This window comes from Kogia breviceps, chromosome 14 (assembly GCF_026419965.1).
Source record: "Kogia breviceps isolate mKogBre1 chromosome 14, mKogBre1 haplotype 1, whole genome shotgun sequence".
Lineage (NCBI taxonomy): Eukaryota > Metazoa > Chordata > Mammalia > Artiodactyla > Physeteridae > Kogia > Kogia breviceps.
The window spans coordinates 52,214,074-52,241,890 of NC_081323.1; the positions used below are offsets into that span (position 1 = coordinate 52,214,074).

The 27,817-nt window shown below is 51.6% G+C and overlaps 1 protein-coding gene across 1 annotated transcript in view; it reads left to right on the plus strand.

Annotated features, from left to right (window-relative positions):
- RSPO4 (R-spondin 4) overlaps positions 1-6,260 on the plus strand; it is a 40,101-nt gene extending 33,841 nt beyond the window's left edge. Inside the window, exons 4-7 of the mRNA XM_059038608.1 lie at positions 1,679-1,864; positions 5,211-5,276; positions 5,810-5,993; positions 6,116-6,260. Of these exons, the coding sequence (XP_058894591.1) occupies positions 1,679-1,864; positions 5,211-5,276; positions 5,810-5,993; positions 6,116-6,260 (581 nt within the window). The remainder of the gene's footprint in view (positions 1-1,678; positions 1,865-5,210; positions 5,277-5,809; positions 5,994-6,115) is intronic.
- Positions 6,261-27,817: the final 21,557 nt, after the last annotated feature.

The following is a 27,817-nucleotide window of genomic DNA, read 5'->3' on the forward strand; positions in this document are numbered from 1 at the left end:
AGTGAACAAAACAGACAAAGCTTCTGCCCTTATAGACATGACATTTTAGTGGGGAGATGGAAGACACACAAAAATAAATTCAGATATTAGGTGGTAAAGAGAACACTGGGGAAAATGAAGCAGAATAAAGCACCCAAACCTGCCCCACCCCTCCTTCCCCCTTTTCCCCATCCCATCCCCACACATCCCTTTCTCCCCACCCTCTGCCCATTGCTGGGATCTTGGCCACAGCCTCTTGCCTACCTGCCTGCCTCTGGTCTCACTGCCTCTAGCCCAGCTGGCTCATTCCAGAAGCAAGGGTGATTATTTCAAAATGACAATCTGATCAGGCTTCTCTTCTGCTCAAGGCCCTTCAGTGGCTCCCATTGTCCTCAGGTAGAGCCCCCAGGCTATGGGCAGTCTGGTCCCCATCTGCCACCTCTCCACCCCTACCATTTTTTTCCTTCCCCATTTGAGTCCGTGCTCCAACTTCCCCATGGAGGGCAGAGTCATTCTGGGGATTTTGCTAGAGTTATTCCTTTCACTTGGAGCACTTCTTCCTGCCCCTCCCTGAGCCTGGCTGACCTCCCCACCCCTACTTCAAGACTCAGATCAGGAGTCTCCTCCTCCAGGAAGCCTTCCAGCTCACCCAGGCTGGGACCCTCTGGTCTCCCACAGCTGCCCGTAAGAGCACCCTGTCTTCCAGCCTGACTGCTCTAGACAGTGAACTCTGGGAGGCAGACCCAAGACCAGCAGACAGACCGGCAGGGTCTGTCTTGTCCCTGCTGCACCTCGGCACCCAGCACGGCATGTGGCACACAGTAGGTGCTCAGTCTTTGCTTCCCAAATGAATGCATCTGTGAAGGACCATCATCCTGAGGTCTGGAGAGCTGGTTTCTGGGCCCAACTGGATCTTAAACACTTGCAACTCTGTTTTGTGAGCTCCTTCTCTGTTCCCTTAGCAAGCCCCTCACCTGCTCTAGACCTCAGTGTCCTAATCTGCAAAATGGGGTATTCATAGCTGCCCTATTCTCTGCCTACCTTTCAGGGACTCTTAAAAGAATCAAATGTGAAAGAATACTATATATGTTCATGTATTTTGAAAATTTCTCCCTACTAAGACCTTTTGTGCCCATGACTTCATTTTTCCTCACAACAGCCCAGTGTAGCTCCCACCTCGTACAGCTGATCAAAGGCACACGATCAAGTTCAAAATCCAGGTCCTGGCCCCGAGGGCCTCCCAGCTGACCTTGTAGCCTCATCTCCTGCCCCTCCCCTCCTGAACCTTCACTCCACTCCCACTGTAGCTTCCTCGTCCCTCACACAGGGTGGCCAGGCCCCCGGGCTGTGCACAGCTGCCCTGTATGCACTTCCTTCCATCACCACCTGATGAAGAAGTCCTCTCTCCCTTTAGCTCCTTTGTCACCTCCTCAGGGAAGCCTTCCCCTTTAAAGCCACACAACCGGTCCCTCAGGCTTCTGGCCCACAGCAGCCTGTGCTTGCTCTAGCACAGCTCTCATCCCAGGCTCTTACAAATAACTGTTTAAACGTCCCCCTCCGCTCCTTGCAATAGCCTGTGACTCCTTTGCATGAGGAGATGCTGTCTTCAGGGAACTGAACCGCTCAGACCCTGCCCTTGAGCTGAGGAACACTCACTGCCGGCTGACCCCATCTGTCTGTCTGTCTCTCCACCTCACAGAGGAGTGTGAGCTGGGCCCCTGGGGCAGCTGGAGCCCCTGCACACACAACGGGAAGACCTGCGGCTCAGCCTGGGGCCTGGAGACCCGCGTGCGGGAGGCCAGCCGGGCCGGGCAGGAGGAGGCAGCCACCTGCCAGGTGCTGTCTGAGTCAAGGCAATGTCCCATTCGGAGGCCCTGCCCAGGAGGTGAGCACCAGGTCGGGCACGGGGGGCAGCAGCAGGCAGGGCCCAGGGTGGCTCTGAGTGGCCTTGGGACACAGCCTCCACAAAGAGTCCCCGTAAGGCTGCCTGAAAGCCCCGAACTAGCCACACCTTTCTGTGCCTTGAGCATTGCCCCCTCTTGGGAAGATCAAGCTTGCCCTTTCCAGCGGGAGTTAGCGACCCTTTCAGACTGACACCTCCTGTCAGAGGACTTGGGACGCCCTCTTTACACTCTGAAACAAAGTCATGGATAATGTGACCCACTTGCACTGGTCAATTTTTTTAAAAATCAGTATAGTGCTTAACTATAAAAGAGAAATAAAAGAAATTTCATTATGGCAGCACTTGGGCCCAACACACCAGAGAGTACTGACCAAAGTCAAATCACAGTGCAAGTGGTAGCCATACACAGTCAGGGCCTCACGCATGGCTGTGTTGCCATCAGAGACGCAAATTCCCAAATGGCGACCAGCTCTTAGTAAAGTCCAACAAAACTGTCTGACTTCTCAATTGACACCATGCTGGCAGCCCTAGAATATTCAGTAACGGGACAAGTGTTTGCAAACACTTGGCATTCACACAGGAGACAGAGTTCAACTCTGAGCTCCCTACGTGAGGCTGGAGCAACCATTAGAGAACTGGCTGGGATGGGGCCTTCTTCCTGGGGGACTGTCCCACGCAGCACCCCCCCACCCCCTTCCACTGAATGCCCCCGGGAACCCCTTTGTTGTAACAACCGAGATCACCGCAGAGTTCCAGAATACCCCAGGGGCTATGAAGAACCACTGATTTAAATAGAAGAGAGGCCGCAGAGTGTGTGGGTAAGATGTAAACAGTGAGTAGTAATAATGTGGCATTAGCTAATGTTAACTGTGCACCTACTATGCACAGGGCACTGTGATAATTCTCTACATTCATTAAGTCATTTAATCTGCACAATGACACTATGAGGTGGGTATTGCTATTATTCTAGTTTTACCAATGAGAAGATTAAGGCCCAGAGAGGTTGAGCCACTTGCTCAAGGGTCAAATAGCTAGGGAAGGGTGGATGGACCTGGAATTCAAACATAGGTCTGTGTGCAAAGAAGAATCTACAGCCACGGTAAGGGTGAGGGCCCTGGAGCCAGGTCATCTGGGGCTCACTGGGTCGGGGTGGAGTCAGGACTTAAACCCAGGGCCACCCCTGGTTTCAGAAGGGCTTGTGGTGTCTGGGTTGGGAGAGCAGATAACAGAGATGGAGGCCCCTCAGGGCCATAGTGGGCAGTTGGGGAGAGAGGATGAGTTTGAGATGGGACCAGAGAAACTAAGAGACCCCAGACCTGAGGAAGCACCCACACAGACGGACAGGTCTCTGTAGCACTATGGCTACATCACTCATGGCATCTGAGAGCTAGTGGCTGATTGGCTGTGGAGGGATTGAGAGAGGAAAGCTGCTCCCCAGATAATAACGATAAGAATAATAATAACAGTAGCAACAGCAGCAAACATCCATAAAGCGCCGACCACATGCTGGGCACTGTGCTCAGTGCTTTGTAAATATGATGCCTTTGATCTTCACAACAGCCCTGCTGTGGGCTCCCTGCAGCATCTGTTCAAATGTCCCTCCTCAGAGAGCCTTCCATGAGCTTCCCCCAACCAAGAGTCACTTTCCATCATATCACGTCACAGCTGTTAAATCTTCCTGAAATGATCATGCACATTCTTTGCTTGTTTAATGTCTGTCTTCCTCGATAGAGTGGGACCTCCAGTGAAAGCAAGCTCTTTGCTTTATTTCCAGCTCCCTCTCTAGCACCTAGAACAGGGCCTGGCACATAGTAGGTACTCAGTCAACACTTGTGGATGGCAGGTGTGGGTGGGTAGGCAGGCCTAGGGAAGGGGTGGGGACCCAAAGCTTTGCACCCCATTTCCCACCTTCACAGCTGGCAAGGGCCCCTCAGGCAGCCCCCCCACCCCATCCCCCAGATGCTGTCCTCCCCTGAGGGCTGACACAGTCAGTGGGAGCTTAGAGGGGCGCCTGGCTCCAGCGCCCCCGAAGGGCCCAGGAGTGGGCATAGGGGCCCCAGAAGCGGGCAGCCAGGTCTCAGGGGATGACCCTGAGAAGGGAGGAGCCCTGACTCCAGAGGAGGCGGGCACACAGCTGATACTCAGGTAATAAAATTGCCCTCCCCTTTGCCACTCCCAGCTCTCTAACTGCCTCACCCTGTGACCCTGGGAAGTGGTTCCCTGAGCCTCGGTTCCTTCATGTTCAAGGGGGCACACCGCTTCTGTGGGAGAAGAGTATGGGGCCAACGATGGGTGAAAATGGCCTGGATGTGGAGACACTTTTAAAACAGAAATTTAGGGCCGGCCCTGCTCCCAACCATGCCTCAGTCTTCTCACCTGTTGCTAATAATAATGACAAAAAACAATGGGAAGAGCATTCCAGGCGGAGGGCAAAGCCAGTGCAAAGGTGTGGAGGTGGCATGAACCTGCCAGTGGCCAGGACGGTGTGAGCAAGGGGGCTGGGGTGGGGGGTGGGGGGAGGCCCCAGAGACAACGTGGTCTTTTCCTCCAAGTGAGTGAGGAGTCACTTGGAAGTGATGCCCTGAACTCCAGCCCAGGCTGTGCCACTGAGTTAAGCGAGGCCCCTCCTGGGCCTCAGTCACCTCACCTAAGAAATGGGACTTGATAAGATGTCTGCGTTAGAAACTCACCCCAGCTCCACGGGAGATGGGGAGTGGGGCACAATGGGGTCAGGACCCCGAGGCAGGTCTGGGGTTTGCATCCACTCCCCACGGTGGGAACTGGGTGAGGCACAGATCCCGGTGACGGCGTCAGATGGGGCAGTGGGCCTGCGCCTGCTTCCCAGCTGTTGTGAGGGTGACATACTCCGTGGGGAGCATCAGCTGAGTGCTGACGTTACTGTTATCATTTTGAGGGCAGAGTTGGGCCCAAGCTGAGTGGGAAGGTTGGTGCCGGGACCCAGGTGAAAGGTGTTGAGTCTCCAGCGAAGAGCCCCGTAAACCTCGCAGTGAGTGCACGTGGGAGTGTCATGGGCGCCCCCTCGAGGCCACCCTAAGTCCCAACTGGGGTCCCAACAGTGGACCTCCAGGCCTGGCGGGGCAGATGCCCACCATGGGTGGTGCTCAGCAGGTCAGCGCCCTCCCCGCCCCCCGCCGAGGAACTGAGAGGAGTGTCCGGTTTGGGGTAAGTGATGCTGCCGTCCCAACTTCAAAAAGGAGTGATTGTCAGGTCAGCACCCCCGTGTCATTCCGAGCCTGCTGCGGGGAGTGGGGGGCACCCTCGTCTGTCAGGATGGCCTCAGCAGCAACGCCCCGCGCTCTCGTTGCAGAGAGTAACCCCAACCAGAAGAAGAGCGGGAAAGATCGGCGCCCGCGCAAGGACCGGAAGCTGGACGGCAGCGGGGAAGGGAGGCCCCGCCCAGCGTCCGCCTAGGCACGCCCCCCGCAGCCAGACCGCCAGCAGCTTCAAGCTTTCTCTCGCGCGCCCCTCGCTTTCTTGCTGCTGCTTCTCCTCTTCCTTCTCCCTTCTCTTTCTCACCCACCTCTCCTCTCTTTTTTCTTTTATTTCCTGCATTTCTTCCACTTGTTTTCCCCTTCTCCTTCCCTTCCTTTCTCTTCTTTCTCTCTTTCCTTTTATCCTTTTTCTTTCCTCCTGTTTTTCTTCTGTTCTTCACTGCGTCCCCCCCCGCCCCCCGACACACACACACACACACACACACACACACACTAAGACAGAGACCAGCTCCTGTGCACTCCACGCCTCACCCCCCTCGCTCTCTGTCTCCTCTTTAAAGAAAGCAAACATCTTCTTCTAGGCCTTTCCCGGACCCTCCCAGACCCCTTTGCAGAGAAGGTGTTTCGAAGAGCAGGGCCCAGGCCACAGCCCAGGCAGGCTGACTGAGTCCTGAGAGACCCGCTTCTTCTCCAGAGGAGACCCCAGAACCCGGAGCTGTGGGTGCCTCCAGCTCTGGCCAATCCCTGGAGGCATTTCCACAGCCCTCAGCCACCAGCTCCCCTGGGAACCCCCTGGAAGCGTCTCAGGGCTTCCTGATGCCCCAGCTGGCCACGGAGGAGCCACGACGACGGGTCAACCAGCCCCGTGCCCTCCTGTGGTGCAGAGTCACCCTCCTGGGAGCTGCTTCATGCACTTATCAGTGCTCCTTCAGCGCCCTCCCTCTTGCGGTTCCCTGACCCCTGCTTCCTGAGCCCACGGTACACCCGTGTCCTGCATCAGGTGGGGCTGTCATCCCTGGAGGAACCACCAGTCCATCCTAGAAGAGGCCATGGAGGCTGAAAGGAACGTTGAGATCACCCAGGCCACTCTGTTCCCCCCTGGCTCCTCCTACCAGTGGTACACCACTGGGGAAACTGAGGCCTGAGAAGGGACTTGCCCAAGGTCACACAGGGAACCCAGGGGCTGTGCCTTCCACCTGTTGGTTGCCCTGCTCAGCACACCCACAGCTGAGAGGAAACTTCGGGAGCCCTTGCGGAGGTGAGGAAGGAAGGTGTCAGATCAGGAGCAGGGGAAGGTTCCCCCACTCACCCACAGCACCCCGACACCCCAGCCTGCGACCCCCGCACACCAGCCAGAAGAGCAGGAGGCGTCTCCTCACTGCCTGTCGTCCCTCCATCAAGTGCCTCCTTCTCCCTTTGCTCCCCTGACTCCCCAAGAAGCGGCGTTCCCAATTCACATTGGCATTTCCAGCAGCCAGGAGCAGGGAGAGCGGGAGACCCCAGGGGCTCAGGGTGGCCTGGGAATTGGGGCTGTCAGCTGGCTGGAGGAGAGGCTAAAGGTGATGAAGTAGCACATCTCCACCCGAGACAGCGCCCACCCTCAGGCCGCCCTCCGCCTGGTGCGTGGGGATCCCCTAGCACTGCCTCCAACAGATTCTGAGGAACCTGCCCCTTCCCAGGCCTCAATCCCCCTCTCACCTCCCTGAGGTCAGCAAGAGCCCCTTGCCTGGCCAGGCCACCAGCTTCTCTTCTGCAAAAGTTTGTGCCTCTGAAATGCTCTGTTGTTGTTGTTTCAATACCCCACTATTTTTTTTTTTTTTTAATAAAGGGAAAAGAAAGAAACTCGCAAATGCTTCTTGGGCATCAAACAGGTGTTACAAAATCATGATGCTGATGAGTTTGGAGTAGCCGAATCTAAATGATGTGGGGCGGTTTTCTCTGGAATGCCCAGGGCCAAGAGGGCCAGGGTGTGCCAGGGACTGGGTGGGGGGTGTGGAGGGGAGAGGAGAATTGGGCCCTCAGCCCCTCCAGGCCTCCTGTAAGAAGGGGGCTTGGCCAGAGGCAGAAGAGAGCAATGCTGTGCTCCCCCCACCCCTGCGCCTTTCAGCCCCGAGATTACAGGAGAGATCCCAGGAACCTATCTGTGTGCTATATGACATGTCTGAGGGGTCAGGGACACCTAGGAGGTGTGACAATTCCACGGAGCCGTCTAAACTTCCTGGGCAGCTGGTGAGAGGGGTCTCAGCACTGGGAGGCACAGGTCCAAGTCCCAGCCTGTCATCGGCAATCTGCGGGGTCAAGGCCAAATCATTTCCTCTCTCTGGGCCTTGGTGCCCCCGTTTGATGGATGAAGAGGAGGCATAACTGGATTAAATCCATTGCCCAACCTGGGTGGCCCAACGGCATCCTCTGGGTGCTTCCTAAAAATTCAGATTTCAGGGCCCCGCCCAGACTTACTAATTGTGAACAAATTTAGGAACAGACAGTGAGAGCCAACGGTCATTCCAAGACAAGATCGGGGGAGAGGGCAGCTCTCAGATGACTTCCAGTCCCAGATCACTGGGTCTAAATTTGAGGGGGCTGCACTTTTGATTCTGACCTCGAGGCTCAATAATCTGATTCTACAAAGTTTATATTCTGTGTGGAGTTTTCTGATAAGATTCAAATTCTAGGATGCTGAATGTTCTAAATTCCACAATTCTAAGACACAAAGATAGGAATAGAAAGTTCCAGTCCTGCAATCCCCTGGCCATGTTCTTTCCCTCAGGGGGGCTGGTCCTCTGCCCCAGCTGGGGGCTGTGGACAAGATTTTTTCTAAACGTTTTCAAATTAGGAGATAAAGTTTCTTCAGGGCCTAAGCCCCTCCTATAACCTTTGGATCTCAGATGTTTCCCTGACCCCCAGCTCCTAATCCTTACCAATCCCATCCTCTCCCACATTCTCCCGGGGATTTAGGCCCCTTACTGGGAAGGAGAGCGGGATGGGTTACCTCCCAGGTAACCACCTCTTAGAGGCCAAACTCAGAGAGAAGCTCAGAAACTGATGGGGCCACCCAGCAAGAAAGGACTGTAAGGCAGAGTACGGGGGAGGTTCCAACTTCTGGCCCCTCCGGATGCTACCCCAGTGGGAGAGAATTAACAGCTTAGCCCAGCTTTAGGAGCTCCCGCCTGACCCCACCAGCGGCCCACTCCAGCTAGGCCCGCTAAGGCCCTCTCGCCCCGGCTCTGCATCCGCCTGGGCTCACTCCGCACCTGCCTGACGGGGCACCACGGTGCCCGTCCTACCCACGTTCTGTCACTAGAGGGCGTCACCCAACCAGGAACAGGCTCATAACCGAACCACACGGCTTGCGATGGTGGCTTCAGATGACTGGCGTTCGCAGCAGCGCGGAGAGGGTCAGACCTCAGAGGTCCAGGGCCCAGGCCATTTCTTGCACAGAGGGGAAACCGACTCAGCGGAGAACCCCCGCCCAGCATCCCGTAGCCAGTCTCCATGGTGGCGGCAATTATGGTCCTCCTGCCAAGACACACAACGCCCCCTCCCCCCACTCGTAGAGCTTCATGTATCTGCATTTCCACGTATATGAAAACCATCTTACGTGGTCCTTCTGGCTCTGGAGATGTGCATTCTTATAATAACAAAAATAATATTAATAATGATAATGATGACTACTAATGCCAGACACTGCTAAGTGCTTTAGGGGCAGTATCTCATTTTCCTCGCTTTTCTCTCCACAGTATACTAACTCCCACTTTTCTGACTGCTTCCTATGCACATACATTTTCACATCCTTTATTTCCTGCCACCTTCACAGCATCCCTGAAAGCCAACTTATAGAAGAGGAAATTGAGGCTCAACTTAAAGTCATTCAAAAGTCATTGATCTCGGGCTTCCCTGGTGGCGCAGTGGTTGAGAATCCGCCTGCCAATGCAGGGGACACGGGTTCATGCCCCGGTCCGGGAAGATCCCACATGCCGCGGAGCGGCTGGGCCCGTGAGCCATGGCCACTGGGCCTGCGCGTCCGGAGCCTGTGCTCCGCAACGGGAGAGGCCACAACAGTGAGAGGCCCGCGTACCACAAAAAAAAAAAAAAAAGTCATTGATCTCATCTCTTCATCCACTCAATAAATATGTATAAAGTGCCTGGGAATGTGCCTGGTGCTGGTGATAAGGACCCAGACCTTGTCCCTGGAGCTGTCACTCTGTGGACAAGTCCATACAATGGTGTGATAAGGCCCCGCACAGGGGATGGGATCTAGGAGGAGGGACAGCAAACCTGCCTACAGCCTATGGGGATCAGGGAGCTCCACCCCCAGCACCAGAGAGCCAAGCTGGGAACTGAAGAATGAGGGAGTGTGAATGAGATGGGTGAGGAGAGTCCCAGCTTGAGGAAACAGCAGGTGCAGAGGGGTCTAGACTTTCTAAGCTTCTTAGGCTGTCACACCCTGGAACACGGAGACACAGCCTTGGGGTCTGCTGGCTCCCTACCCTGCCGTCCATGACTCCCAGCCTCACCTGTAGAAGTACTTTTCCATTCAACCTGCCGCCCACAAGGCAGAATAGATCATCCAGCCAGACCTGATGGTAAAGAAGCCATCTCCGGGGCTTCCCTGGTGGCGCAGTGGTTGAGAATCCGCCTGCCGATGCAGGGGACACGGGTTCGTGCCCCGGTCCGGGAAGATCCCACATGCCGCAGAGCGGCTGGGCCCGTGAGCCGTGGCCACTGGGCCTGCGCGTCCGGAGCCTGCGCTCCGCAATGGGAGAGGCCACAACAGTGAGAGGCCCGCGTACCACAAAAAAAAAAAAAAAAAAAAAAAAAAAAAGAAGCCATCTCCGGAGCGGGTCTGCCAGCCCTGGCCTTTCCGGCCCAAGCTGTAGAATCCTCCTAGCCAAGGCCCCAGCAGAGATAAGCCGGGCCCGCTCTGCCCTGTCTGGACTCTGATCCTCAGAACTCATGAGCACAATAAAATGGTTGTTGCTTTCCGCCTCCAAAGTTGGGAGGTTTTGTAGCAATAGACAACAGGAGCAGGGGCTGACAGTGGGACCTTTCTCCTAGGGTGGAGGGGCAGATGGCAAGGCCACAAATCCTATCTCCATCTCTGACCTTCAGGCAAGTTATGAGCCTTCAGGCAAGACCCTGTACTCTTTGTGCCTCAGTTTCCTCATCTGTAAAAGGGGAAAATAAGAGTATCCCCTCTGTTGTCACTGTGAGGTTTAAATAAGTTAATATATGAGCAAGGGCTTATATACACAGAAAGTACTCAATAAATTTTTTATTATGACATATATTTTGTTTATTCACTCAACTAACATTTCTTATGCACTAAGTCTGAGCCAGGAACTGTGCCAGGCACTTAACATTAAAAACTTAAATTCATCCTAGGTTCCTAGAGCCCTCTGAAGTAGATTTTATTATTATTCCTATTTTTTACAGACAAGGAATCTGAGGCTCAGAAAGTAAGTAGTGGAATGAGAACTCAAACTTTTGCCCTCCACCAGGCATCTTGCCCTCCTCCATCATTTGCCTTCATTCATGCACAGACACCCATAGGGGCATGTCCCACTCATCATTGCTCCCTTACGGCAAAAACATTCATCCAGAATAGGAATTCCAAATGGCTCTTACCTACACACTGGAAAAGATGGTCCACGTCACTCAAATTAAGTGACAAAAAAATTACAAAGAGCTACTATTTTTCACCTATCTGATTGGTCAAGAGCCAGATTTTCAAACCACAGGGCCTCAGCCAGGCTGTGGGCAAGCCTCTGGAGATCTCTCCTACCTTCCTCAAGGGAGGACATGGCCCAGCCTCTACAGAAGAGAGTTGACGACCTCTATCAAAATTACAATGCAGGTGTCCCCGACCCAGCAATCCACTTCTAGTGATTTATCCTCTAATTAGCCTCGTTCACATGCAAAGTGACAAGTGTACATGGTACAAGGCTATTCCCTGCAGCCTGTGTGTGATCACAAAAATCTGAAAACATCCTGAACATCTGTAGGAGATCTGTTTACCATATAATCGCAGAGCTTGTGATGGAATGCCACGCAGCCGAGACGCCTGAGGAAGCATGTGGCATGCTGGCCTGGAGCAATCCCAAGATACATTGTTACCCAGGAAAGGCCAGTTGCACAACAGTGTGCAGTGTGCACCAGGGCTGGGGTTGAAGGGCATGGAAAGGAGACTTGCTTTTCTCTTTTGTTCCTTTTGACTTTTAAGATATGGGAATAGGGCTTCCCTGGTGGCGCAGTGGTTGAGAATCCGCCTGCCGATGCAGGGGACGCGGGTTCGTGCCCCGGTCCGGGAAGATCCCACATGCCACAGAGCGGCTGGGCCCGTGAGCCATGGCCGCTGAGCCTGCGCGTCCGGAGCCTGCGCTCCGCAATGGGAGAGGCCACAACAGTGAGAGGCCCGCGTACCACAAAAAAAAGATATGGGAATATATGACCAAGTCCAAAAAATAAAAATGAAATACTTTGGAAACATTTTGCAAACTGGTCTTAAAATACTCCTAATAAAAATTCAAATGGCTTTGACATACATTCTGAAATGAAGCATTTTTCAGACAGTGTCTTGGAGACAACGTCCTTGAGTTTAGAGAGTGAGGCCCCACCTTTCACCCGCAAGTGTGGGCTCCCCAGCTGCCTGCCAAAGAGTGAGAGCCAGCTTCTGAGGCGAACCCCTGCACACCAGCCCACAACGAGCTTCCCCCTCTCTCTGAGGGTCCATTTCCATTACTTGTGCAAACCTGGTGTGAAATTCTGCTAAGGAGTTTTTCAGATACTGAGATACAGGACTGAATTATGCCTGGGCTCACTGAGTTCTTTGATCCACCCCGAAGTGAGGATGATTGAACATACCAGCAAGTTACACAGACCTGGGTGCAGATCCCAGCTCTGTGCCCAGCAGGCTGCAGGACCCTGGGCGTGTCACTTTGCCCCCTGAGTCTCCCTTTCCACAGCTGCAAATGAAGCCAAAAGTAGTAACACCCATTGCCAGGGTGGTAGAGGATAAAATGATATCAGGTATGTAAAGTCTTGACACACAGAAGGGATTAGTGATGGTAGCTTTTTTTTTTTTTTCCGCTCCGGACGCGCTCACGGGCACAGCCGCTCCACGGCATGTGGGATCCTCCCAGACCGGGGCACGAACCTTGTCCCCTACATCGGCAGGCAGACTCTCAACCACTGCGCCACCAGGGAAGCCCTGTGATGGTGGCTTTTTGTAATATAACTCCATACAATCTTTCATTTGCTCATCAATATCCCAGACTCCAAATAGTATCTCTCCTTCAGCATACATGCTCCTCCTCCAGGAAGCCTCACTTGATCCATCCTTCACCAGCTGGAAGTCCCCTGCCTCTTGTGACGCCCTCCTCCTTCCCTCTTTCCACACCCTTGGTCTGATACCCAGGGAGTGGTCTGAGTCCTATAACTGTTTTGGCCACGAGAGGGCAGCACTGTCCAGGAAGACAGAGGAGCAAGGCCCTGACTTCTAGGGCCAGTGGCTGGAAAGATCACACCTATGAAGCTTGACTATGTGCCAGCACCGCGCTGAGTACCCTGCCCGCTTTATCTCATTGCAGGAACGTGTTGCTATGGCCATCCTTCCAGCACGCCCATTTTATCTTCTTTTTCATTTTTTTTTTACAGTGTGGGTGCCAAGGAAGTTGCATTAATCATTCTCGATTCCTGCAAACCCCTCTTTCTTTTAAATTTCCCTCTTGATGCTCCTGCCCTTCCTCTTCCCCTCCCACACAGGCACCCACTCTCATGAGTCCGGTCTGTGTCCTTGAATACTCATGAATCCTTGTGAACCACATGGGGATGTTTTGTGGTTTGTGTGGTTTTTCATTTACAGAAATGGCCTCAGGCTACAGATTTCTATCTTCTTTTTTACCCATCATCCACCTGGTGTTTCTTAGCTGCACCCTTGCACCTCACTTACCCTGGCATCAGATGTAGGTTATCGTTGACTGCCCCCTTCCTCACGTCTCAGCACAGGAGAGAGACCCATGGCCTCTTAGTGTCCCCTCCTAGGCCTGCGGGAGAATCTCTCTGGGCTTTATACGCAGGAGGAGGGTGGCTGGGTCTCTCCTGCTTACTGTCCCTAGGTGCTGCACCAGTCCAAATGCCAGCAGAACATGAAACTCCCATCTCCCACACCCTCACTAACTTGGGAGTTCCTGACTTCCTAATTTTTGCCAGTCGGGTAGGTATAGGCAGAGGGGATGTGCCTCTTACCATTTAACCTGCATTTCTGTGATTACTACTGAGGTTTATGAGCATTTATTCACACACTTGCTTGCTATATTCTCCCCCATTTTACAGGTCATACAATTGAGGCTCAGGCGCCCAGGAAGTAGAAGGTGGAGCCCTCCCTTGGGCCACCTCTCTAACAATGGCAGCAATGCATTCAATGCCCACTCAGTCAATGAATGTTTGCTGGTTCCTTGATGATCTTGGGGGACTGTGGTCAGGGGCGATGGCTGTGTTAACTCAACAACAGGCAAGAGGATCGAGGAGCCTAAGAAAAGGGGTTCAGGGAGGGTGGGCCTCACTGCTGGATTAGCGGGGCGGATGGAGGGGCACCGGAGGGATCTGGGGACGGCCAACGTGTCCACTGACGTTGACAAGAACAGAGGAGGAAGCAAGAGACCAGGAGCCAACCAGGAACAAGCATACGGAGGGCCCCTTGCACTGTGTCAGGGCTGGTACAAACAAGCTCACGATGGCCACAAGGCCCAAACTAATCAGCCCCCATGCCCTCTCTGACCTTTTCTCCTGCCCTCTTGTCCTTGCCCACTTAAACCACACTGGCTTCCTTTGTTCCTTAAACACACCAATCTTATTCTGGCCTCAGGGACTTTGCACTTGCGAACCTCCCTGCCTGGAATGCTCTCCCTCTAGATCTCCACATGGCTGACTCTTTCTCTTCCTCTAAGTCTCTCAGTTCAACTGGCATCTCTTCAAAGAGGCCTTCCTTGATAATCTTATCTAAATACCATGCCCCTCCCCACAAGTCATTCTCTACTTAGTACCTTTGAAATTTTTCTTCATAGCCTTTATCGTGATTTAAAGGGTCTTGTTTATTTAATTCTTGACCACTTTACATCTTCCCCCTCACCTGGATTCTGACCCAGTTTCCAAAGGCTGCCACCAGACTTCCCCCTTCTCCCCCTCCTCCAGGCCCCCAAATGCCCCTCTTCCTCCTCTTCCCCCCATCACTGTTGCAGACCTAACTGTACATCAATCACTTTACACATATTCTCTTGAATCATCTTGCGCACTTTCGGAGGCTGGGTAACGGCCCCATTCTCCAAATGAGGAGCCTGACCGCAAGGGAGAGCAAGCAGCCGGCGGCTGCAGAACTTTCGAACCTGGCCCTGAAAGGCCTCACCCCGATCTTACCCCTCACCTCCTTCACACAGCCGTGTTCTCTGCCTGCAGCCCCCTTCCCCCTCCTCTTCACCTAGCTAAAGCCATCATACTAGAGGTTTCAGCTCTGACTCTGCCTCCTCCTGGAAGCCTTCCTGACAGCCCCCCAGGCAGGCCAGGTGCCTCTCCCATCAGCTCTGCTCCGACTTCCCTGTGAGTTTCCTTGCTCTATGTGTCTGTCTCACCCCTGGACTGGGAGCCCCATGAGGGTAAGGCCTGGGTCTGACTCAGCTCAGAGTCAGCAGCCACTGCCTCTGCCATCCATGGGTTGCAGCTGATCAGCGTCCAGCCACGGCCCTAAAGCCCCAGAACACAGCCTCGTCTGGTCAATGAACCCCCACTTCGCACCCCCTACTGCCCTTCAGAGTCCTGCCCTCACTCACACTAGGAGGGTAAACAAACCAGTATGACCTCTATCTCTGTGGGGCATTTGGAAGTACTTATTAAGTTTACAAACATATGTATGGTCTCCTTAAATATTTTTCAACACTAAAATATTCAATATTGAATGTATTACTGTTTTGTTGGAATATAATTTATTCCAGTAAATAAAATTCATCCCTCTGAGATGTAAAGTTTATTGCATTTTAACAAACAGATAGTCATGTAACCACAACAACAATCAGAATATAGAACTGTTTCATCGCCCCAGAAAGTTCTTTCCTGCCCCTTTTCAGTTGATCTCCTCCCCCCTCCCCCACCCACCTCAGGCAAACACTAATTGGCTTGTTCTCTGTCCATTTGGTTTGCCTTTTCCAGAAGGTCATGGAAGTGAAATCATGTAATATGTAGCTTTGTAAGTCTGGTTTCTTTCACCCCACATCTTGACTTTGAGACTCATCTGTATTTTTGCTTGTATCAACAGTTCGTTCCTTTTTTCTTGCCGAGTAGTATTCCATTTTTTTACCCATTCACTGGTTGGAGGACCATTGTTTCCAGTTTGGGGTGATTATGAGAAAAGCTGCTATAACTATTTGTGTATGATTTTTTCACAATTTTAATTTCTCTTGGGTAGATATCAAGTGTGCGTAGTATTGCTGAGTCCTATGGTAATTGTAGGTTTAATTTTATAAGGAACTGCCACATTGTTTTCCCAAGTTCCAGTTGCTATGTACCCACATCAGCCCTTGGCATTGGTGGTATTTTTAATTTTAGCCATGCTAATAGGTGTGTAGTGGTATCTCACTGCGGCTTTCATTTGCATGTCACTGATGACTGGTGATATTGAATGTCTTCATGTGCTTATTTGCCATCAATATCTATATTTTGGTGACGTATCTTTTTAAATCTTTTGCCCATGTTTACTGGATTATTTGTTTTCTCATTATCCAGTTGTGCAAGCTCTTTATATATATTCTGGATACAAGTCTTTTATCAGATATTACTTTTGCAAATATTTTCTCCCAATCCGTGGCTTGTATTTTCATTTTCTTAACAGTGCCATTAGAAGAGAAGTTCTTAATTTCGATTAAGTCAAACTTTTTTTTTTTCTGACTCATGCTTTTTGTGTCTTGTCTAAAAAATCCTTGTCTAACCCAAGTTCACAAAGATTTTCTCCTACTTTTTGTCTGGATATTTTATGCGTTTAAGTTTGACATTTAGATCTATGGCCCATTTCAACTTAATTCTTGTGTATGGTGTGAGGTATAGGTTAAAATAATTTTTTTTACAAATGGATGCAGAATGCAAATGTTATACGTTTTATAAATGGATATTCAATGCAATTGCAACCTTGATTGAAAAAGTAAAATATTGGAAACAGCCTAAGTGCCCATCGCTTGAAGACTGGTTGAGTACATGTTGACACACTCGTGCAATGAAAACACCATGCAGACTCAGAGCTGGCACTAGCCACGAACACCGTACAGGTGTAGGGTCTGTGCACTGCTGGAATCCATTCCGATTTGTCAACGTCCATGCTAAATAGTTGTATGATACTTTGACTATCACCTTGGTCAGGAGTCAAAAGGAAGGAGGTGCTCTTCATGGAGCATGTAGAAAGACCTCTAGAGGGAGTTTTAGATAACAAAAGGACAGTGCAGAATAGTGTGTGAAGTCTGCCATCACTGGGTAAAAAAAAGAACCCCGTGTATTTCCTTACAAATGCAGAAAATATCTCTGGGCAGATTCACAAGATATTGGTGACAGGGTTGCCTTGGGGAAGGAGAGTCTGGGTGTCTGGAGGACGGGGGTGGGAGAGAGACTCACTTTTCACTCTGTCCCCTTCCTTTTGCACCTTCGAGATTTTGTACTATGGATATGAGTTATACATTCAGAAAATAAGTATGAATAGAAAATAAAAGCCAAACTCAAAAGTCCCTACTTTTCCAGGGGTGCTTGGTCTGGAAGATTCTGCCCCAGGTGCACCGCCCTTCATAGTTTGGGAAACCCTCTCAGGCTCCTCCTCAGGTTTCCCAGCACAGGACATCCCTGCCAGGCCGGCGTGACGGAGAATGATCGCTGAGGGAGAATGCCTGCTGCTCAGAAGGAGAAACTGAGGCTCTGAGCAGGACCAACATTCCCGAGGTCACCTGGCCCAAACCAAGGTACATTGTCAGGTATCTACCAGAACCAGAGGGGCTAAGAGCCAGGGAGGAGGACTGCAGTCTTGCCCCGCTGGGACCCAGACCGAGTCACTTAAGGTCCTGCTCGGAGCGGAGCCCATCTGGAAGCCATTATCACCGCCCACCCCGGGCTGTGCAGAGGAGTGTGGGCGGGGCCCCGACTCTGTGTGCATCTGTTCCTCATCAAGGCTCAAGCTCTGGACTGGGCTCCAGCCCTGAAAATCCCATTTTCCAGCCAGGCCAGGCCACCCTCACACCAGCCACCCTCCCCACCAGGACCTGAACAAGGGTCCTGAGAGCAGCAGGAGGTGGGTTTCCAGTTCCAGGCTGCATGTCCCATTACCTCTCAAGAGCTTTGGGTTCCTATTGCTGTAAGGATTAAATAAGCCAGTTCATGCAAAGCACTCGGCACATCAGCGTTCAATAAACAGTAACTGTTCTTGTCTCCTGATAGCCCTCCACATTTCATTCCTGTACTGTAGGTGCCCAAATATCAACAGTTAATGTGCCCAGCCAGCACTGTTGTGGGCACTGTGTATGTACTAACTCTTCACAACAACCATCAGAGCTAGATGTTCCTACTAACTTGGCTTTTCGGATGAGCCAGCTGAAGCTCAGAGATGTTAAGTAACTTGGCCAAAGTCACACAGCCAGCAATGGGCAGAGCCAGGATTTGAACCCCAGGCCACCTGGCTCCAGAATCCCCACTCCAAAGCGCTCCCTCCACCACTTCTATGGACCCAAACCTCTTCTCCACTGATCTCTGATTCCTGTGGTTGCCTGTGACAGTGTCACCTGAGATGGAGATGAACACTGACCTCAACCTATGATGGGTGACTGAGAGACGAGCATCCACAGCAGAGCCAAGAGAGGATGCTGGTCCTCCAGTCACCTTGAAGCTAAGGAGGAAACCAGAGATGCAGGGAGGCTGGGGCCTTCCAGGATGGAGGGGTGGGGGCACCAGCCACCCTCACACACAGGCTGGGCGAGTGAGTGTGCTAGTCTAGAGCAGCCTGCTGTGGAGGTGGGATTTGACGGTACGCACGCGCATTAAGAGCACGTCAGCCTGCTGTCCAGGGATCTGCCTTAGAGACACGGCACCGTGTGGATAAAGAGACACGAATGAGGGCTGACCCTGCAGCCCTTTCACAAGTGTAAGGAGCTGGGCTGCAGCCCAGAGGTCCACCAGGGACACTGGCCCCACTGACCGCGGCCCAGCCACACTGAGGCAAACTACACCGTGGTGGAAAAGCCTGACACGGGGCTCCTGCGCTGCCGGGACTCCGTCCCAACCCCGCTGTGCGCTGGTCAAAGGGGCTTCGGGGCAGCGTGCGCAGGGAACAGCGGAGGGGTGGGGTCTGTGCGCACGGAGTTGGTGGGGGCGGGAAGGGGGCTGTGAGAGGACCGACCGACAGGATTTTAACTCTGCTTTACACCCTTCTAGAACTTCCTTCACTGAATCAGCCATTGTTTTCTCAGAATAAGAGAAAGAGAGAGCAGGCAGCACTGTGCCTAATACCCAGAGGGGGCTCAAACTGAAACAGGCGGAGGCGTTCTGATCCCCTGGCGGCTGCTGAGCTGGGAGAGCTGTGAAGAGGGCCGGCCCTCAGCAGCCCCTCCCTGCGCTGTGGCCCCAAGTGCCTGATTGAGAGCTGGGTCTATGGAGGGGGCGAAATGGCCAAGATGAGGGGACAGCAGGAGTCTGAGGGCTGAAGTCTTATGGAAGATTTATCGACGCTGGCAGTGGGTCAGGTAAGGTTCTAAGCATGAAACCTTACATTATCATCCGCATTCTGCAGATGGAGGAACTGAAACCCGGGAGAGACCCATGGGCTTCCCACCTCACCCTCCACTCATACCCTCCGCTCACACCCTCCGCTCACAGCCTCCATTCCCACCCAACCTGAGCACTGAGCCAGGAGACTGAAGCCTGGCTTGTGATCAACTCTGGCCCCTGCTCCCTTGTCGGTAAGCCCCTTCCAGTGCTGGGTGAGGGCAGCCAGAAGCTGGTGGCCACTCAGCCAAGAAGACTGGGAGCCATTAGGGTCTAGTCTCATTGTTTGGAAAGAGGTGCCTTCTGCATTTTAATCAAGCGGAGCATCAAGAGACCAGCCCAAGTTTCTGCTCTCCAGTGGGGCTGGGGCAAGACCCAGGGGAGAGAAGGAACATCCCTTCAGGAAAGGGGAGGGAAGGATGGGAGGATGGGACTGCAGCCAGGGTGTTGCAGGGAAGCTCAGAGAATGTGGGGAACCTGGTGCCCTGGGCCCTGACCAAGACCTCCCGGAGGTAAAGCTGGGCTTGGGGCTCATCTTCACTTCCTCCCTGCTCCCTCCAGCCTCCCAAGAAATTGGCCTGAATAGTTCTTTAGGCCTCAGGGATGATTTCTGGTCCTGACTGCTCCTCACCGTGAAAACGATGTTGGGTCCCAGCAGAAGGGAGTTGGGCAAGGAGAGTGGCAAGGCTGGAGAAGGAAGGGAGGGACTGGGTCCCTCTCGTGGAGAGGAGGTCAAGCCCCAGTCCCCAGAGCAACAGTGCGGTAGGTGAACACCGTCCCTTGACACTGGCTGAGGTGTGGAGGTATAAGCAACAAGCAGGTCAGTCTGAAAGCTGGAAGGAACCTCAGAAAGGATCTGCATTAATATTAATAGCAACAATGACAATAGCAATAGAATAGTAAAATATAGTAATAATAGTCATTCCTAGCAGTTACTGGGCACCAGTCACTGCACGTTTAATCCTCATCATAACCCTGGAGACTGTGCCGTCCTCACTGCACGGATGAGGAGACTGAGGCACAGGACGTTAAATAGCTTGCCCAAGGACAGACTGCTGGAAAAGAGTGGAGCCAGACTAGCCCCCTCCTCAAACAGGGGAGAAAAGGGAGGCCCAGAGACAGGCAGAGACAAGCCCCAGGTCACACAGCAAGTTAGAGGCAGGGCAGAGGCTATGAGGGCTTGACTCTCAGGGCTGTCTGTCCCTGTCGTCTGCTCCCTGTCAAGATCTCCAGGAGGGCAGGAGGGTGCCCCTGTCATTCCAAGGGCCTGTAGATTCAAGCCCGGGGCTCATTTTCCCAAGGGATCCAGCCTCCACATGTGACAAGAAAAAGAGAGCAAGAGGGAGAAGTCAAGTGGAGCAGAAGAGATACATTTGGGCTGAGACCCTGTCTTCTCTCTTCCTTTGGATACCCCCTCCCTGCAACCCCAGAGCTGACACCCAGATGAGCCCTTCCAGGGGAGTCCTCTACCCTCCCCCACCATTGCCCACACAAACCCGTCCTTTGTCCCATCCCAGCCCCCTCCACAGCCTCATCAACCCCTCCCTCTCCTGCTCACTCCACTCCAGATGCACTGCCTTTCTTTCTGTTCCCTGAAGGTGACAAGCTCATTCCAGCCTCAGGGCCCTTGCACTTGCACTTTGCATGTGCTGTTCCCTCTGCCGGCACACCCTTCCCAGATCTTCAGTGGGCTCACTCCTTTTGCTCTCAGCTCAACGTCAGGAAGGTTTCCACTGCCATTGAAATTCAGGGCACTATCTCCTCTCCTCACCCACCCACATCTTCCTGACTTACTGTCTTCCTGTTACTCATCCTTATCTGAACTCATCATTTATCTATTTATCTGTCTATGTGTTTATTGCTTGTTTTCCCCATTAGGGTATTGGCTCCATGGGGTCTGGGATTTACCCCTATTTTGTTGACTGCTATGTCCTCAGCTCCATAAATATTGCCTCTCACATAATGAATGAAGGCACAAGCTCCAAGGAAAGGCCGTGCTGTGGGAAGGAAGCTTATCTCAGGAAAATGCTGCACTCCAAAGATGCTACCCTTTGCAAAGTGTCCTGGAATGTCCAATGAGCTTCCATTTTCTCATCTGTAAAATGGGGCAGTGCCTTCCTTGCTGGGTCATCATCATGAGGATGAAATGAGATCAGGCTTATGAAGCAATAAGTCCAGCGCCTGGCAAGCGGCAAATGCTCTTGAACACTGGCAGCAACTCTCATTATTGTGGTTATTAGTCTCTTACCCCGACTCCAGGCTTGACGTCATGGGCTGCTGTCTGGCGGTCAAGGGAGGAGGACCCAAGGAGCGTCTGGTCTCAAAACAAACCATGTGGTCACTGCTGGCTCCTTGGGCCTCCTCACCTGCCCCACCGACTTCGCTGGCGCCCACATGGTGTGCCCTCCATGGCTGGCCGTCCATCTCCCAACCCACAAGACTTTACAGGACCCCCGGGTAGTGGATGAGAGAGGTCAACATTAGTAAGCCCAAGAGACAGAATGCACCAAACACCATAGAGGTTTATTTCTCACTCCCCCGAAGTCCACCATGGGTGCCCCCAATGAGTGAGCAGCTCTCACCAGCAATGATTCCAGAACCCAAGCTCCTTCCATCTCGTGAGCCACCATTTCCACCACGAGGTCTCCAGGCCTGCGTGCGTCAAGCCCACAGAAGGGGAAGGCGTATGGTGGAGCGGAACTCAGTGACACGCCCACTGCTACCTGCAAAGGAGGCTGGGGAATATGGCCTCGCCACCTGCCTGGGTTTGCTTACCGCCGGGTGGTTCCTGCCTCTGGTGGGAGCAGATTTTCTACCTGGGATTCTAGGCTTGTCGGGGAAGGCTTTGCAAAGAAAGCACCCTGGCTGTTGCTGCTGGCACAGGGCCACCGGGGCCAGCCACTGTCTCTCATGCCGTCCTCCACCGGATGGCCATTCTGTCCCCCGTGCTGGAGATGCAGGTGCTTTGAGGTGAGGCCCAGGGCCTGACAGGCTCAGAAGTCTTACAGGGAAAGCAGAGAGGACTGAGGAGAGAAAGGACTGTCTTCCTCTGCTTTCAGGGTCGCAAGGATTGCCATGTGATAGGATGAATTCAGGAAGGTCACAGCCTGGTCCTCACGCTTTACGGCTTGTCTTTTACTCCCGGGAAGATGCCCTAACTGGACAGTTCCCCTGCATTATTCTCCCTCCACCTCCCCAATAAAACATCTGCAGGATAAACGAGCTGTTATCTCCCTCGTTGTCCCAGGAAATGATGGACGGAAACTCTGACCAAGAACAAGGAGTCTGTTGTCTCCCTGGATCCTGGGGCGTAGGGAGAGCAGCCACCATTTCCCTCCTCTGCTGACAGCCCCCCGCTCACCCACGGGGGAGCCATCACTGCCCACTCTCAGCCTGTGGGGTGAAGGTGGCCTCCAGGGTGGTTAGCTGGCATATCCCATCCCTGCGGCCACCACGGTTGGTCCAGCAGTAGGAGCAGGACCCCATTGGAGCCAATGTGATGCCTTCCCAGAGATTTTATGGGGACTTGACAGAGAGGTGCAGCAGTCAGGAATGCTTTCTGCTGCAAGTAACAGGGAATTTAATGCAGTGGCTTAAACGATAGAGGCTGATTCTTCTCTTTAGGAAGAAGTCTGAAGGTAGGAATTCAGCTGATTAACAATGTCAGAGCTAATGTCATGATGATTTTTTCGGCCTTTCCCTCGAGGTTGCAAGATGGTCCATGCTCCAAGCATTAGGCTTGTTTTCATTGACCTGAAGTAAACGGACAGCTAGATATTTCTCCCACAAAGATGGTTTTATTCAGAATCGGCAGAGAATTGCAATTTGAGGTCGGCAACCACGGTGAGCCACATGCAACCCCCTGCACGGCAAGGAAAGGAAAACACTTTTATAGAGAGGAGAAGGAATTGGGAGGGCTGTAGTAAACAAAATGTCCATGGTTGGCTGAGTTCTTGTCAGGAGAGAAGAGGAGTCTTTCTTCTTCCTGTTGCTCTGCTACCATCACAGCCTGTGAGGGCTCCCCCTACTGGTCTCTCAACTCCCTTTAATCGAGGTTTCTGTTCATTAATGTGTATGTGTGTGTGTGTGTGTGTGTGTGTGTGTGATACGCTGGCCTCTCACTGCTGTGGCTTCTCCCGTTGCGGAGCACAGGCTCCGGATGCGCAGGCTCAGCGGCCATGGCTCATGGGCCCAGACGCTCCACGGCATGTGGGATCTTCCCAGACCGGGGCACGAACCCGTGTCCCCTGCATCAGCAGGCGGACTCTCAACCACTGCACCACCAGGGAAGCCCCTAATTAATTTTTTACATGTACAACGCAAGACAAAGTGAGGAAAGGAAGCTCCAGCCACCTCTGCCCTTGTTATTAGAGTAGCAAAAACTCTCTTCCTGCCAGCTGGCTTTGGCTTATGTCATATTGACCAGCAGTATGTCATGTGTCCCCACAGCTGTAGAAGAGACTGAACAGGTGGATATTTGGCTACACAGCCTCTATAGTGGAAGGAAGCCGATGGGAATGGACACTTGGTTAGCCAAGCCCAAGGACTACTATTAGACATTCTTTTTCCCTCAACACTTGGTTCTTTGAGGAGGGGAGGAAGGAATGGGAGGGCTGGCATTGCCAGCAGCCGTCTTGCTACTATGACATGAGAGGCCATCTGGGAATGGAGCCAATTTTGATGGTGATGTTTGAGACCTTAGATCCAGCCATGCCTGAAAGCTGCCCCTCATGGATATATTTATTACATGAGCAAAAATTAATAATAACAATGAACTATATTTATTTTTTAATTTTATTAAAATATATAAAATATTTTATAAAGTATTTTATTTATAATTTATTTCATATAAAACAGTATATATATTGTTTTTTGCCTGCCCCCTTAGGCTGGACTTAACTTTTTTCTCTTGCATAAGAAAGGCCTCATGGTAGAAGAAACAGTACTCAGAGTTTAGAATCAGACCACCCAGTTTCCAATTCTGGCTCTGCCTTGAGTTCGATTTTCGCCAAGTCATTTCACCTTTCTGAATTCTCAATGCTTACTCTGTGAAGCAGGCTATCGTGTGAATTGAGCCAAATGTGGTCTGTGAGAGGTCCTGTCCCAGGTAGGCCTCAGCACACAGTAACTGCCTTCCTCCCTCCTTTCATTCAGTTTGCAGAAACTGGAGATGAATTTCCCAGCTATGTTTTGCTATGGCTTCTGTCCAACTTTCTTTTTCCTTTAGACCAAGTACTCCTTGAGGCCAAGGACTATGTCTGATTTATTTTCGTATCCACAGCCCATAGGCTTTCGATGATAGGAAATGTTTGAATTGGAGACTACAACACTTCACTTATCCACTTAACAAATATTTACTGAGCACCTACTGTGTGCCAGGTACCCAATGGGGAGACAAAAGTAAATGCCTTAGACATAGTCCATGCTCTCGGGGGCTCACAACCTAATGAAGGAGACAGACAGAAAATAGATAAATAAAACCGATGTCAGATAGTAAGAGTGCCATGAAGAAACCACAGAGGGGAAAGGGATAAAGAGTTTGTTTGATACGGTGCCCAGGGAAGACCTCTTCGAGGGCAGATACTGGAACCTAGCTAGAATGATAAGATATCCACCGGGGGAACAGTGATCCAGGCAGAGGGAAGAGCAAACGCTAAGATGCCCAGGTTGGTACTAGGTGACCCACACGTAGGAAATGTCTAAATGAATGAATGAACCTACGTACAGCACCCCCCAGGCCAAATACTCCTCTCACCCCGATATGGAATGAAAAAATGATCCACTTAAGAAGAGGCCAATTTGAGAATGTCTGTCACTGATGGAACTTCATCTTGGCTGCCAACTTTCAGAGAATCATTTCTGCCAAGGAGGTGATATCTGTGAGGGAATATGCTTGTCCTCCAGGATTTCCAGGTCTTGGGCTCAGCCTCCACATCCACTCACTCACGTAATCCTCCCACAAACCCTGTGAAGTAAGGAAAATTATCTCACCTTCCACAGGCAGACCCCCTCACACCACCACCCCCAGTTCAAGAAGGTCACGTGGCTCGCCCGGGATCACTCAGTGAGAGGGAGGGGTGAGCCCAAAATGTCCCAGGCCAGAAGCCAGTGAGCCTGGCGCCCTCCTGCGGCCGGTGTGTGCAGCAGTGTGGACTGAGACAGCCCCCCACCCTCAGGGGCTCAGAGTCTGCTCCGTCAGGGCCCAGGCCTTGCTGTCACTCTCCTCTTTGATGCACTGCTGGCTATGCATGCCCCAACATTGTATCTTGGGCAATGATAATGAAATAACGTCAGGAACAACAATACCAGCTAAGGTTCATGGAGAGGCTTACTGTTTGCGAGGTGATGTGCCAGGCATATGGCTCTCACTAGCTCCTTCACTCTTCCCTGCATTGCTGAGAGGTGATATCTGTAACACAGCACTTTCTGGAGCATATGCTGTGCCAACCTCTGTCCTGACTGTTTCATGTGTATTCATTCATTTCGTCTTCTCAAGACCTCCATGAGGTAGTAACTACAGCATTTGGAGTGGTTTGGCTTAATCAACAGAGAAGTTTGTTTCTATCTCAGTTACCAGCCAGGGGAAGACAGTCAGGTCTGGGACCCAGGCTCCTTCTATCTGCTGCTCTGCCATATGTGGCCTCAATTCTCAGGTTCAGCTCATGGTCCAGGATGGGTGCTCCAGCTCCAGCCATCACATCTGCATTCTAGACACCAAGAAGGAGAAAAAGGGCAGGAGAAAAAAAGAGCCCCATCCCTACCCCAGACATTATACAAACCTTGGCTTAGATCTCATTGGCCAGAATTTAATCACAGGGTACGCTGGGAAATTCTATCTTTAGCCCAGCTAAAACTCACAGTTTGTATAATTGATGAAGAAGAGGGCTATAGATGTTGGGAACAACTCATGGTCTCTAACTTCATCTTACAGAGAAGAATGCTGAGGCACAGAGAGGTTAAGGATCTTGGCTAAGGTCACACAGCTGGTCAGCAGGGCAGATGTGATGAGATCACAGACCTATGCTCTGCAGCTTCTCTGTGCTGGCCAAGGAGATTGTATTACTAACTTCTCTGTTTTTCTATTATTCTCTTCTTCAGAGGAGGAATTGGAGGCTCAGAGACATGAAGTAACTTTCCCACTGTCTCATAATTATAGTGGAAGAGGTGGAACTCAAACCCAGCTCTGTCTGTAAAGCTGAGCTCAAAACCATGGCATCATGCCACACTCCCTCGTCTCCTGTAGACACACTTCCTCCCTACCTGGGGCATCCCAGGCCTGGAGAGGTCCTGCCACCAGCTCTCCCATTCCTGTGCCAGCCTATGTACCTGGTCCAGATTTGAGCCCAACCCGTAGCCCTATCAGGCCTCCCTGAGGTCCCCAGCACCCTCCTGGCTCTGACTCCCCCTGCTTCTGTGGTAGGTGCGAGTAGCGTGGGGAAGTTAACGGACAGAAAGCTGGAGAGCATCCACCCTGCCCGCCCGGCCAGATCCCAGCCCTGCAGGGGGATGAAGTGACAGAGGGGCCATTCCATTCTCATTTGGAGCCCAGATCTTCCTGACACACATACGAGGGAGGTTTTCCTTCTTCATGTCTTCTTCCCTGTGTCAGGCCTTTGCCCCTGCTGTGCCTTCTGCTGGAAGGAGCCTCCCGACCCCATGCCTGAGCAACTCCTCACCACCCTCTAGCCCGACTCAAATGTGCCTTTACAAGGCTGCATTTCCTGACCCTGTTATCCCTCCAGGGCTCCCTGGAGCCTCCTTCCCAGCATTTGTCACAAACAGATTCATTTTCTGTCTATTTTTTTCTTGGCATCACTTTCTTGCACTAATATGTAAACCAACAAGGATAGCATTTCTCCTTGTTTGTTCCTGAATCCACAGGGCCAAGCATGGTTCTAGGCAAGTAGCAAGTGCTCAATAGATATGTATTAGATGGACGAGTGGATGGATGGATGAATGGACAGATGGAGGCATGGGTGGAGGCATGGATGGATGAATTCTTAGTAGATGGGGAGAGGATGCTTAGGCTCCTTAAGGAGACTCACCCATCCTTATGTTTATTAGAGGTAACAATTTTCACCATCACTTACTATGGTCTTTGGGGCTCTTTTCCTGCATCATTTCCAGTCCTCACAAGGGATCACACAATGAAGCAGGTGGTGATTCCCATTTGCTGATGGGTACAGTGCCTTGCACTTTGTTTCAGAGGCAGGCAGTGCTCCAGCACCTTGGTGATCACCAAGAGTCAAGCATCTTCCTACTGACACTACCTGTTATCGTTTTAATCAGCTTCATTAAGGTATAATTTGCATACAATAAAATTCACGCATTTATGTTTATAGTTTGTTGTGTTTTAACAAATTTGTACACCTGGGTAGCTACCACTCTGATCCAGAAGAGAGCACCTCCATCACCCTAAAATGTTCCTTTGTGATGTTCCTTCCCAGTCAATCTCTACCTTTCAGGGCCCCGCCCAGGCAACCACTGATCTGCTTTCTGTAGCTATAGCTTAGATTTGTCTTTGCTAGAGTTCCATATGAATGGAATCACTATGAATTCTTTTGTGGTTTTGACTTCTTTTACTTGGTATAATGCTTTTGAGATTCATCTATGTTGTTCTACATAATTCATTCCTTTTCGTTGCTGAGTAGTACTCCACTGTTTGCATGTACTACAATTTGTTTACCCATTCACAAATTGTGACATTTGGTTGTTTTCATTTGGGGGCAGTTTTCATTTGGGGGTAATTTTTAATTATGAATAATGTGATTCATAGGAATATCTGAATACATATGTGTAGGCATATGTTCTCATTTCCTTTGGATAAACACCTAAGCAGAGAATTGCTGAGTTGTATGGTAAGTATATGTTTAACTTTATGAGAAACTGCCAAATTGTTTTCCAAAGTGGTTGTACCAGTTTGCAT